This window comes from Cornus florida, unplaced genomic scaffold (assembly GCF_030987335.1).
Source record: "Cornus florida cultivar Cherokee Brave unplaced genomic scaffold, ASM3098733v1 CherokeeBrave_3.0.0_Hap2_Chr01, whole genome shotgun sequence".
In the NCBI taxonomy this organism is placed as follows: domain Eukaryota; kingdom Viridiplantae; phylum Streptophyta; class Magnoliopsida; order Cornales; family Cornaceae; genus Cornus; species Cornus florida.
In genome coordinates this window covers 100,548,756-100,562,246 of record NW_026775571.1, presented here as the reverse complement: position 1 = coordinate 100,562,246, position 13,491 = coordinate 100,548,756, and the positions used below count along the sequence as shown (strand labels likewise).

Genomic DNA, 13,491 nt, shown 5'->3' with positions numbered 1-13,491 from the left:
GAACCATATTAGGTGAGTCCAAGCAAAGACAAAAGAGGGATGAGAGAAGTACTCCAAAATGAGCCTGTGAGAATACTCATTTGTCAAACTGGGGAGCCAATGGATTTGATCCTCATCAGTTGTTGGTGTAGGGATAGATTGCAGCTGGGAGTTGAATTCCTGTGATTGAAAGAAAGGGATTTGCAGAAGAGAAGGTGGAATCACCCACTGATCATTGGAAATTAGGCTATCAACTTTGACTTGGGGGTCTAGTTGAAGAATTTCCAATTCAGTTAGGTTGAGCTGCTGTACAATAGGGCCATTTGGTAACCAAAAATTCAATCACATGCTGATGTTGCTCCCCTTCCCTACACTGTGCTTGACAAGTCCCTTAGCCATGTCTCTCAGCTTGAGTAGCCTTCTCCAAAACCCTGAACTTGTGCTTGTAGCCTTACTGTCCAGAAAGATTTTATCTCGATTAAATACCTGTATATCCAGTCAACCCAAAGGCTTTCCTTCCTTGAACAAAGTTTCCACAGATGCTTAAGGCTAGAAACCCTGTTAGTGAGATCAAGGCAGGGAAATTCAAGACCCCCAAGGTTTTTTGGTTTACAAATTGCTGTCCATGCCACCTTAGCACCTGTCTTCTTGAGCTCCACACCAGACCAAAAGAAACTTCTTAACACTTGGTTAATTTGTTCAATTACTTTCATAAAAAGTATAAAAACTTGAGTCCAATATGATTGCATAGAAAATAAGACTGACTTGATAAGCAATGCTCTTCCAGTATAAGAAAGGAACCTTGATGTCCAGTTGCCTATTCTTGCAGTAATTTTTGTACAAGGGTTTGGCAGTCCAATGCATTTAAAGCTGAAGAGGACAGAGGTAAACTTAGGTATTTGATTGGTAATGTACCAATATTAAATTGAAGAGAGGATGATATGGTGTTTCTGGTGTGATTGTAAAAGTTTTGATTAAATTTGTGGAAGGTTGAATATATATAATAATATAACATTGATTTGATTAAATTTGTGGAAGGTTGAATATATATCATAATATAACATTGATTTGATTAAATTTGTGGAAGGTGAGATGGGACTTTCAAGTGCCGTACGACCGTGCCGCGCCAAAGTGACGCACATCAAGAAGAGTCAGCTTATCTCACCACCATCTACGAGCACATGAATTTCAACATCCAATACATGTGTCACCACTGCATTGGCCATTCATTTTACCTAGTCATCTGCCTTCTTAATAAAAAGCCAATTTCACCGACAGATCTCCTAAGAAGAAAGTCTATGTACCTTAAAAAAAGAAAAAGAAAAAAAAAGAACGTCTATTTCTGTCTGTCTGTCTCTCTCTCTCTCTCTCACAAACACACACAGTTCATCATCAACACACCAGTATTCATTCTCCAACAGCTTGATTATTTTCTGAGCAATCAAAGTCACAACCATTACTGAAAAGGTTTGTGAATCTTGTACGCTCTCCCTCTATTTATATATTGCGTACCCATTTGATTATTTGCATAAAATTGTTCTTTAATTAATTAAATTTTCCTTTCTGTAATGTAAATTATAGGTTACAACAATGATACTACATGTCGATCTTCAGTGCTCTTGCAGCTACAAGAAGATCAAGAAAATACTATGTAAATTTTCTGGTGAGTCCCGGTATACGTACCTCCCTGATCACATATATATTTCTATAAACACTGACACACACACATATACATACATACATATATATATATATATATATATATATATATATATATTATACTACATGTATACACAGTGACAGACCCAGAAAATTTGGTGAGGGGGGGCGAATTTTTAATTTGTGGGTACAAAATTATATTATGGGTTTATTTTTGTAATTTTAGTAGGGTTTTTTTCATAAATTTTAAAAAAATTTAAGTATAAAATGAAAAAAAAAAAAATCAGTGGGGCAAATTATAATTATAGTGGGGCATCTTCATAAATTATCAAAATTTGAAGTATAAAATGCTAAAAAAAAAAGAATCCAGTGGGGGCAAATTGTAATTTTAGGGGGGCATTTTCATAAATTTTAAAAACATTAAGGTATAAAATAAAAATATTAAAAATTCAGGGGGGCATCTGCCCCCCTAGTCCCCTGCTGGGTCCGTCCCTGTGTATACACATTTCCTCATCATCAATTCATCACAATTAATACTGAAAAGATGAATGGTACCTAGCTTAATTCTTATATATTAAATCCTTATGTAATTTATTGATCTTAAGAACTGAATTTAACTTTTTTGTGATGTTAAATGATGTTTGGGACAACAAGAAATTCGAGACCTGGTGTATGATGAAAAGCAAAATACGGTGACGATCACCGTAATATGCTGCAACCCCGAAAAAATTCGTAACAAGTTGTGCTGCAAAGGAGGGAAGTCAATCAAGTGTATTGAGATAAAAAAGCCCAAAGAGGAGGACAACAAGCCCAATACGCCTCCGCCGCCTCCGCCACCGGCACCGGTAAATACATGTATCCAGATTGAGGTGTGTTGTGGGCTATGTTATCATGGGTTTGGAAGGACGACACCGGTTGTGATTGCTAAACAGTAGGTAATCCATCAGTATGCACAATCATGTGGCCATGGTGCACCGGGTGGTCATTGTTGTTAGGGTCCTGATCATGCTCATTAAATGTCCACTTTTTTTTTTTTGGGTGACAATTTGGTTTTTTTTAAGAGAGTGGGGTACTAGTAATTATTGCACTAAAAAACAAAAAATTAAAAAAAAAAAAATAGTAATATTGAGGCTAGAGTGGTTCTTCATTTTTATACAAAGGGGTATGTTGGTTCTATATAAGGTATTATTAATGTTGTGGAAATGGAAAAAATAAAAAGGTATTATAAATTTTTATTAAATATTAATACAAGTCTTTACTACAGTGCTAGGTATTTTATAGTGCATTTACTTTTCTTTTTCTCTTTTCAAGTCCTCTTTTCATCATTTGTAAAGTGCACGTTTGTGAAAATTACTTCAACACCTCTTGGACCAATTAAATGAGGGTGTGGAATTTGGTGACCACAATTTATTAATTTGAAGTATTTATGAAAAAGTAAAATTAATAATTTTTTTTTTTTTTTTAATCATTTACAATAATCTCACACATCACTTATTTTGCTATTTTAGAGATTCAAACTCGTACTCATTTTTTTTGAGAAGTAAAAAAAATACCAATAAGCCGGAAGGCCCTTAGTAATTTAATAATTATATCAAATACCTAAACTAATAAATAACATTAAAAAGATAAAACTCCACTTCTTCTCAGTAAATTTCCCCGTATTTCAAAATAAATTTCATTTTAAAAAGTAAATATAACAAAATTAAATATCTTTGGGATCATATTTAAAATATGAAAACTTTTTCAAATTGTTAACCATATCACCAGGGACTTACTTTACATACATGTGCTCCTGTGGAATCTCTTTAAACTTTGTTAGAGTTAAAGGTTACAAATGCTCAAATTTCTGTAAAAGGGCAATTTTTGTAATTGTGTTAATCAATAGGACCAAAAAAGAAAAAGAAAAAAAAATACATACATATATGTATATATATATATATTCTCACCCAACCAAATGACCATCTACCAGACTACCTCTCTCATGATCTCATCTAATCCCGTTTGATAAAATGAATGGATGAGAATGATGAGTATTACTCTCCGCTTATTTATGAATGAAGGTTTACATTCACATACAAGAAGAAGGGGTTTTGATTTGTTGGGACGGACCTACGTACAGGGGGAATTGCCCTCCCCCCCTGATTTTTTTTTTTTTTTTTTTTAATTATTAATAAGTCTTATTAAATTATTATTTTTCGTACTATTGTTCTTCTGAAATTATTAAAAAATATTATTTTTGCCCTCCTCACTTAATGGTCTGGTCCGTCCCCAATGATTTGCCCACAAATTTATTACAAGAATGGAATTTTTTTACCGTGAATATTAAGTTATACATAATTGAAATATGGAATGCAATAGGAAATAAAGAGTGTATTATTTTTTATTTATTTATTTTTTCTCAAGACTCAAGTGAAGCAAGATTGTACAATAATGAATCTAATGGAGAGAATTTTTCTCTCTCTTGTATTCCTGATATCCAAGCCATCAACAGGGTTAGCTAGGGCATTTATAACACGACCCAAATAGGCCCCCCGGTTGAGTCTAAATCATTGATTGGTAAAGTTGTCATATTTCCTTCACCTAAACGCTTATTTAATGTAGCAACTCTTTCTAAAAGGCTTGAATGCAAATAAAAACATCTCTTGTATAAGCTTCGCAACCAGGCGGCCCTACAATAGTGGTGGAATTATACATTGGTTACGATATTTTATTTAAAAAACTTACATTTTTTTTACTACATCGTGATGCACACGTATTAAACAGCTTATTTTGAAAATGAACAAATTATTTTAAAATATAATTTTTAATATATTGATTCTCAAAATAAGTTATTCACGTACTCAAATTATTTTGAGATGTCAATAACTTGTTTGGAGATGATTTTGATTCTCTTCCATGGGCATTTTGGGTGCCAGATTACTTGTTTTGAGAGGATTTTGATTCTCTTCCATGGGCCTTTGGTGCCAGATTACTTGTAAGAGCACGACTGGTCCCGGTTTGGGCTGAGCCTGGGCCTTTGCCCAAGCCATGTCACATTGTCACCATTTTCCACAGGTGGTATAGAGTTTTCATGGGACGGTGGGACCAGAAAACACAGGTTTACCATTCCATTCTAGGGTTTTGTCACTGACACTTTTCTGAAAGATGCTTTATTCTTTTGCAGAAAGTGAAAATCTCAACAGCCTCATCCAAACAATTGCAGTTCACTTTCCCAAAGAAACCTAATTTGTGGCTCTAAGTTGTCCTATTGCTAAAGGTACATCCCTAAATCACATTACTTGTTGAAGCAATGCACTCCGATTTCTCTATATAAAAACCTTACTTGATTGAAGCTTTTTATGCTCATGATTTCTACAGATTTTCCATTAAAAAAATGAGCTCCGTCACCGCTTTGAATTCGACTTGTATTAGTCGGAAATGCTTTCGGAAGGTTCCTTTTCTATTCTGATCTGTTTGAATGCCGAGAAAATGCTGAAAGGAAAATATTGTAAACCAAATTTTGGATTCCAAAACAAAAAAATTTAGTATAGGTAAATTTAGCCCAATTCCAAAACAAAACAAATTAGTAGTAGTTTTAATCCCCAAATATTAGTCCATTCAAACAAGCTCAAGATCTAAGTCATAATTTTTAAACAGAAGCCCAACCAAACGGCCCAAGCCAAAGCTGCCAAACAATTTTCCTTTCTTTGGTTATCTTGATTTTGTATGTTTATTGTTTAAATTTGGTATGAGTGAATTTCTTCCTTGAATTGTTTATCTAAGATCTATAAATGGGTTGTCATTTCTAAGTTTCTAACATTGATTTAGGTATTTTGATTTAGGTATTTTGAACGAGACCTTATTTAGAAAATTAACTTGGAGTCCGTTATCAACGAATTCGAGTCTTTAAAGACTCGCCAAGCACAACTTAGATAGATAATTTATAATATTTGATTTTAAATATTTATCTAGACTATGTTATAAAAAAAAAAATTATGTTTAATATTAGCCCTCATTGACAGTTCCTGAATTCGCTCTTGTTTAACTATATTGTTATAACCTTCAAAAATAAGTGTCATTTTTGTGGATTGGGTTTATTAATTAGTAAATTTGGTTTATGAATGGATTGATGTTGATTATTAAAATTTGATTTTTTTTTAAAAAAAAATGTTTCATTTACTTTATAACCTTAAAAAATAAGAGTCATTTTTTGCAGAATTTATATTTGTTGTCATATGTTTTTCATATATGGCAGCAAATACAATTCATGCCATGCCTATGGCAACACATGTTATGATTGCAAATATAAATGTTGTCATAAGTGCTGTCAAGTAGCTATGGCAGTATTTTTTTATTATTATTATTGTAGTGATTGAGATTTAAATAATTGGATGTTCAAGATTTAATAGTCCCATTGAACACTTTTCTTATTTAAATGATGGAATCGTTACCTATAAAATTTGGTTGGGTATGTTGACGAAGGGTAAGATGTCCACTCTATGACACAACATGATTAATTAATAGGGCTGGTAACGGTTTTGGCACTTAGGCTACTTAATTAGCTGCTAAATGAAATAATAATAATAATAATAATAAATGAAAAATGCTCTAATGAACGCCGCTAACTCACTGAGACCCACAAGTTGTGACTATTTGTAGTTGATGGGATGACATTATTTTAGAGTAATGGTAACGGGAGAGTTTCGATTACTCATATTTAACCACTGAATGCTATATTTAATTATTTATTATTATTATTATTATTCTTTTTACTATATAATTTTTCAAAATTGTATAGTTAAATGTGAATATTCTTGTTAAGAAGGAGCTCTTTTTTCATTATCAAGCGGTCAAAAACTATAAAAGAAGAATAATGGAAATAATTAAACAATCTAAAGAGATGAAAGAGATTTAGAAGTTGAAGTTTGATGAAAGAGATTGAACTAGAAGACGTGATTTTTATGTCACTACTATGTCAAATCGACTTTATTCAATTGATCTAAAGAGGTTAGGTTCATTTTTATTTTTCTTTTATTAGGTAACAATGAGGATAATTATTTTGTTTCATTCAATAATAATCATAGCAACGAAAGAAAAGAGTGTTGAGCTCACGACCTGTGTTTGCATTAAAACCGGGTAGATCCAATATAAGCGTTGTAATTAATACGGGAAGTATTATATGTGTGTGTATATATATATATATATAATATGTGTGTGTGTGTGAGAGAGAGATTAAGTGGAATAATAATGACTTGTGCATGGTACAAGTATCTTTCAACTTTTATAATGCGTTAACCAATATATCGAACCTCACATGCAAGGGTGACCTACACAAAAATTTGTATTCCCTCCTTGGCAAAAGTCGAATAGATTCTAATGAACTTGATACCAACTGTACGATGTTATTCTATCTTTTCCCTTGTTCATCAACCGGAAACTGGGATCAAGCGGAGACAGAAAGAGATAGCTCACGCTTGCTTGGTTACCACGCTACCTTTTAAAAGCTGAATTCTTTCTTGACTTCATTAGATCACAATACCAAAATTACCCCATTATTGAACTAAATATTTGGTGCGCTAAGCATGCCCGTCATAAATGTACTCACCCAGTCAAATATAATATATTATCTCTTAATTTTGCAAATAGGTAGATTAATTATTTTAAAAATAATGTATTGTTATTGATTGGGTATATCAATAATTTGGTATACCACCCCAGACTCCCCAATTGCTCTCGTCGGAATTTTGTTCCCTATTAATAATTGTTAGATATTTAAAAAGGTGTTGATGGACAAAACTTAATGAAGTAGGGCAAACTTCAAGCATTGCATATATTGTGGGCTAGCTTGTCTTGTAAGAAAACGAATTGACACTATTGCTGTGATAAACCAATGTAAGTTACTTTGTAAAAGTTGAATGATTAAATTTGTGGAAGCCTGAAGGTGATGGGACTTTCAAAGTGGCCAAATGTCAGGCCCGTGACATCTTGCTGACACATCACCATCATCTGTACACGCGTCACCACTTCATTGGCCATCATGTACTATATTAATTTTACCTACATCTGCCTTCTTAATAAAAAGCCTACTTCACTGACATATCTCCTTCATAAGAAGAACACGTCTATGTCTCTCTGTCCGTCTCTCTTCCCCCCCTCTCTCTCTCTCTCACACACAAACACACACAGTTCATCATCAACACACCAGTATTCTCCAACAGCTTGATTATTTTCTGAGCAATCAAAGTCACAACCATGGCTGAAAAGGTTTGTGAATCTTGTACGTTCTCCCTCTATTTATACAGTACGTACCCATTTGATTATATGCATAAAATTGTTCTTAATTTTCCTTTCTGTAATGTAAATTATAGGTTACAACAATGATACTACATGTCGGTCTTCAGTGCTCTTGCTGCTGCAACAAGATCAAGAAAATACTGTGTAAATTTCCTCGTGAGTCTCTATATGCGTACCTCCCTGATCGCATATATATTTCTATAAACACTGACACACACACACATATTATACTACATATATACACATTTCCTCATCATCAATTCATCATAATTAATACTGAAAAGATGAATGGTGCCTAACTTAATTCTTATATATCAATTCCTTATGTAATTTCTTGATTTTAAGAACCGACTTTAACTTTTTTGTGATGTTAAATCATGTTTGGAACATTGAGAAATTCGAGACCAGGTGTATGATAAAAAGCAAAATACGGTGACGATCACCGTAATATGCTGCAGCCCCGAGAAAATTCGTGACAAGTTGTGCTGCAAGGGAGGGAAGTCAATCAAGAGTATTGAGATCAAAGAGCCCGAGAAAAAGAAAGACAATGACAAGGACAACAAGCCCAAGACAAATGGCAAACTTGCAGACGACGGTCCCCCAAAACAAGATTCTAAGCAACCACCACCGCCACTGCCACCGCCACCGCCACCTGATCCAGTGAATATAAATATCCTGACCCAGGTGTGTTGTGGGCCATGTTCTGAAGGCATTCCCGGGGGGCCATGTTATCATGGGTTTGGAAGGACACCACCGTCACTGCCACCACCACCGTCACCGCCACCTGATCCAGTGAATACATATATCCCGATTCAGGTGTGTTGTGGGCCATGTTCTGAAGGCATTCCCGGGGGGCCATGTTATCATGGGTTTGGAAGGACACCACCGCCACCGCCACCTGATCCAGTGAATACATATATCCCGACTCAGGAATGTTGTGGGCCATGTTCTGAAGGCATTCCTGGGGGGCCATGTTATCATGGGTTTGGAAGGACACCACCACCACCACCATGTTATTATCCCCCAAGAAAACCATGCTCTTGCTATGGAAGACCATGTTACATGACTGATTGTGATTGCTACACAGTAGGTAATCCAGCAGAATGCACAATCATGTGACCATGGTGCACTGGGTGGTCACTGTAGTTGGGGTCCTGACCACGCTCATTAAATGTCCAAATTTTTTTTTGTGGCATGTGGTTTTTTATTCACTTTTTTATGAGAGTAAGTACTAGTAATTATTGCGCACAAATAATAATAATAAATAAATAAATAAATAAAGATAAAAAAAGTGAGAGATTAGTAATATTATTGTTAGTACTACAACAAATAATTAAGGGGTTTAGTAATGAAATAATTTGCCACTAAAGCTCAAGTAGCTCAAGTTTTCGTCACTATATCTCTTTAGCGACGAAACTTAGCTATCTCCCCAATTGTATTATATAATCGTCTTGGTTGAACTATAGTTTCGTTGTTAAATCTAGATTTTTAGTGACGATACTTGTTTTGTCATTGATAGGTATGCTTTTAGTGACGAAACTCTCCGTCGCAATGCTGAGGACAAATATATGAATTAATGACGATCAATTGTTGTTAATATAGACTAGGTTGTGACGATCTTCTTTTGTTGCTGAAGTCTTTTTGTGATTAATTTCTAAATTATTAGCACCATTTGGTTTAGTCGCTATAGATGCCCTTATAAGACTCAAAACTACCACTCAATTAAATTTCTATACTAAATTATATTCATTTCAACACAAAAATTGAAACAATGTTGAATAAAACATCAAATATCATTACAAAATTGTATTACAATATTCGATTTGATTACAAAAGAAAACTAACTCCCCAATTGTACAACCCAAATTCAAACTAACAAGTAAAAAATAAACTCTCATTCCTTAAAAATAAAATAAAATAACAAAAACAAACAAACTCTCATGCCTTCATACTAGTCTTCTAAAATCTTAAAATTTTCAAACTGTTTTTGACTTTATGCACTTCGCCTTTGAATATAGTAATTCCGCACCAAACCACTCGAGAAGCCGCAACAAAATTGAATTTTTTTAAAACTATTAAATGCAATAAAAAAAGGAAAGTAAGTTAAACTGTTAAGAAGGGTAAGCAATAGCAATGTACCTAATCATAGTAAGCATCAGTCATCATCACACACCATATGTGACATTTCGCAAACTATATGTAAGTTCACATAAGAGAAGTTTCAATATATATATATATATATATATATATATATATAATAATAATAATAATAATAATAATAATAATTTAACTAATTAAGTTTGGGTAGAGGGTACTCCCACTCCCATTCTTGTATATTAAAAGACTTAATACCCACTAACAAGATTGACTAACAAGATTGACTTGAGCATACAATCTAAATGGCTCAGTTAATAATACTACTGAAACCAATTGGATAACTATTTATTTTCCACTTATGGCCTAGTTCATCGCTAGCTAACTCTAAAAACAAAAATGACAATGGGTAATTTTGTTGAGCAAAAAACCTTTTAATACTTAAAAGAACACATTGGATTTATACTCAACAATAGTTTTTAAAGGTGGAAGTTAAAAGAACATTTAAGCCACAAAAAGAGAGGAAAGGGACCAAAAAAACAAAAGAAAGAGGAAAGGGGACGAATTCATTGTATCATTCTTTCAATGTTTCTAAGACAAAAATTGTTGACTTCCAAAAAAAAATTAAAAGGTTGGTGTTACAGAATATAACTTCAACCACATGGATAAACTAATAATATCTAGGATAAGGATTAATTTGTACACATAATGATTAATCTTTGAGAAAAGCATCAATTCCAAAACCAAATATTATTTATGGTTGATGATTTAGCTTGGATCAGGGAAACTAATTCGAATTTTGCAGTCAGATACACTGCTCACCAACAACCAGTACATATAATGCTTAACCAAAAAGAAAAGATTTTGTGGAGCTTAATCAACTCAATCCTGTTATAGATTCTTTTAGTCTATATAAGAAAACTCAAATTGTATTCACTCTATAATTAGATCCTTGATATAAAATGCTTTATGGGAAAAATGGTAAAAGAAACCTAAAAGCATCAATTCAGAAGATTTCAATCTAGTTGGGAGTTTCTCTTTAATTTATCATGGATCACCTCTAAAATTTCTCTGACCTCCTTTTAGAAAGTAAGAAGCTGATACCGCTAGACTACTGATCCATTGATATATATATATATATATATATATATATATTAAATTACTAATATTCAAATCTACTCTAATCTATGCTCTATTATGTATTGAGAAATAGGGATTCAGTAATGGCGGAAGATAGGGAGACAGAGAATATCAAAATTGCAGATTTAAATATCATTATTAGTGACAAAATAGGCTTTGTCACTAAAACATCGTCACAAAAGCCCTAATTTGTTGTAAGCAGTGGTTGTTCATTTTTATACAAAGGGGTATGTTGGTTCTATATAAGGTATTATTAATGTTGTGGAAATGGAAAAAAAGAAAAAAAAAGGTACTATAGATTTTTATTAAATATTAATAGAAGTCTTTACTAAAGTACTAGTCATTTTATAGTGCATTTACTTTTATTTTTCTCTTTTCGAGTCGTCTTTTCATCTTTATTTGTAAAGTGCACGGTGCGTGAAAATTACTTCGGGTGCAAGTTTGCAACAACCCTTGGACCAATTCAATGAGGGGGGGTTGAGTTTGGTGACCACAATTTATTAATTTGAAGTATTTATGAAAAAGTAAAATTAATAATAATAATAATAATAAATTTTCTTTTATTTATTGATTTATTTTTTTGGGTCATTTGCAATAATCTCACACACTACTTACTTTGCTCTTTTGAAGATTTAAACTCCCATTATTAGAAATAAAAAAAAATACCACTAAGTCACAAGACTCTTAATAAATTAATAATTATATCAAATACCTAAACTAATAAATAACATTAAGAAGTTAAAACTCCACTTCTCCTCAATAAATTTTCCTGTGTTTCAAATTAAATTTCATTTTTTAAAGTCCATAAAACAAAATTGGATCATATTTAAAATATGAAAATTTTTTCAAATTGTTAACCATAGCACTAGGACTTACTTTACATACATGTGGTCCTATGGAATCTCTTTAAACTTTTTTAGAGTAGAAGGTTAAACATGTCCAAATTTCTGTAAAAGAGCAATTTTTGTAATTGTGTTATCCAGTAGGACCAAAAAAGAAAAAGAAAAAGAAAAAGAAAAAATATATATATATTCTCTCCCCAACCAAATGACCATTTACCTCTCATTATCTCATCTAATCCTATGTTTGATAAAATGGATGGTTTTATGTATTACTCTCCACTTATATATGAATGAAGGTTTACATTCACAGATCAGGGGGAATGCCCTTTGAATTTTTTTAATTATTAATATGTCTTAACTAAATTGTTCTTTTCCACTTATAGACTCTTAAAATATTATTATTGCCTCTCTGAAATTAATAAAAAAATATTATTTTTGTCCTTCTTAACTTAATGGTCTGGTCCGTCCCTAATGTTTCGATACGTGCATCACGGTTATGATATTATATCTAAAAAAACTTACATTTTCTTTACTACAGCCTGTTGCACACGTATTGAACAACTTATTTTGAGAGTGAACAACTTATTTTGAGATTTAATTTTTAATATGTTAATTCTCAAAATAGTTATTCACGTACTCAAATTATTTTGAGATGTCAAAAACTTGTTTGGATAGGATTTTTAGTCTCTTCCATGGGCCTTTTGGGTGCCAGATTACTACTTGTTTTGAGAGGATTTTGATTTTCTTCCATGGGCCTTTGGGTGCCAGATTACTTGTAAGAGACTGGTCCAGGTTTGGGCTGAGCCTGGGCCTTTACGACCCAAGCCATGTCACATTGTCACCATTTTCCATTGGTGGTACAGAGTTTCCATGGGACCAGAAAACACAGGTTTACCGAGAGAATATTGGGTACCCCAAGGTACACCGTCAGCACGTCTCACCTGCTACCCCAAACCAATAAAAACATGACATCTGGCTAACTTTCCACATCTGCTTCATACTCAACCCACTAACGGAGACGGCGTTAACTTCTCTACTCTCTCTCTACCCTTTTTTCCTTTGCTCCTCATCGTACTTTCTCTCTCCTCAGCTGACGAGGCCGCCGTCATAACCAAGCTCGCCACCAGCCTCCCCCCAGCCCCATCGGACTGGACCGGCGCCGACTACTGCAAGTGGTCCGGCCTCGACTGCGATAACTTCGTTAAAAAAAAAAAATTATGAAACCTACATCAGCCCTCCATCCCACTTTCTTTCTCTCTCCTCATTGCCCTAACTACATCGCCGCCCTCTCCGGCGTGAACGTCTTGGGAATCACCATAATTAGGGCACCGATTGCGCAAGAATAGAGGACCTTTTCGCCCAATCGGGGTCGCCGAAAATTTCTTCTGAAATCTCACCTGTTTCTTTGGTGGTGAAAGATTGAATTCCTGTTCCTGAGGCTGTTGTTGTCTCATGTTCTTCATTCTAAGCTTCGATTCTCTCAAATCGGCGTACGCTTTGTATC

At 33.6% G+C, this 13,491-nt stretch overlaps 1 protein-coding gene across 2 annotated transcripts; it reads left to right on the top strand.

The window, feature by feature from the left end:
• The first annotated feature begins 7,684 nt into the window (after positions 1 to 7,684).
• On the top strand, positions 7,685 to 9,106 carry LOC132309190 (protein PYRICULARIA ORYZAE RESISTANCE 21-like). Of its 2 annotated transcripts, none has more exons than XM_059807525.1 (3): positions 7,685 to 7,881; positions 7,986 to 8,067; positions 8,306 to 9,106. In XM_059807525.1, exons 1-3 carry the CDS (start codon positions 7,870 to 7,872, stop codon positions 9,028 to 9,030), a joined length of 819 nt encoding a protein of 272 aa, XP_059663508.1. In that variant the 5' UTR covers positions 7,685 to 7,869; the 3' UTR covers positions 9,031 to 9,106. The 2 variants fall into 2 exon arrangements, with proteins under 2 accessions (XP_059663508.1, XP_059663513.1); XM_059807530.1 differs by having other exon boundaries at positions 7,685 to 7,894.
• The last annotated feature ends 4,385 nt before the right edge of the window (positions 9,107 to 13,491 follow it).

Excerpts from the sequence above, each read along its gene's own strand:
- LOC132309190 (XM_059807525.1), top strand. Across the intron at positions 8,068-8,305 it reads AATACTGTGTAAATTTCCTC|AAATTCGAGACCAGGTGTAT; the intron begins GTGAGTCTCTAT and ends TGGAACATTGAG.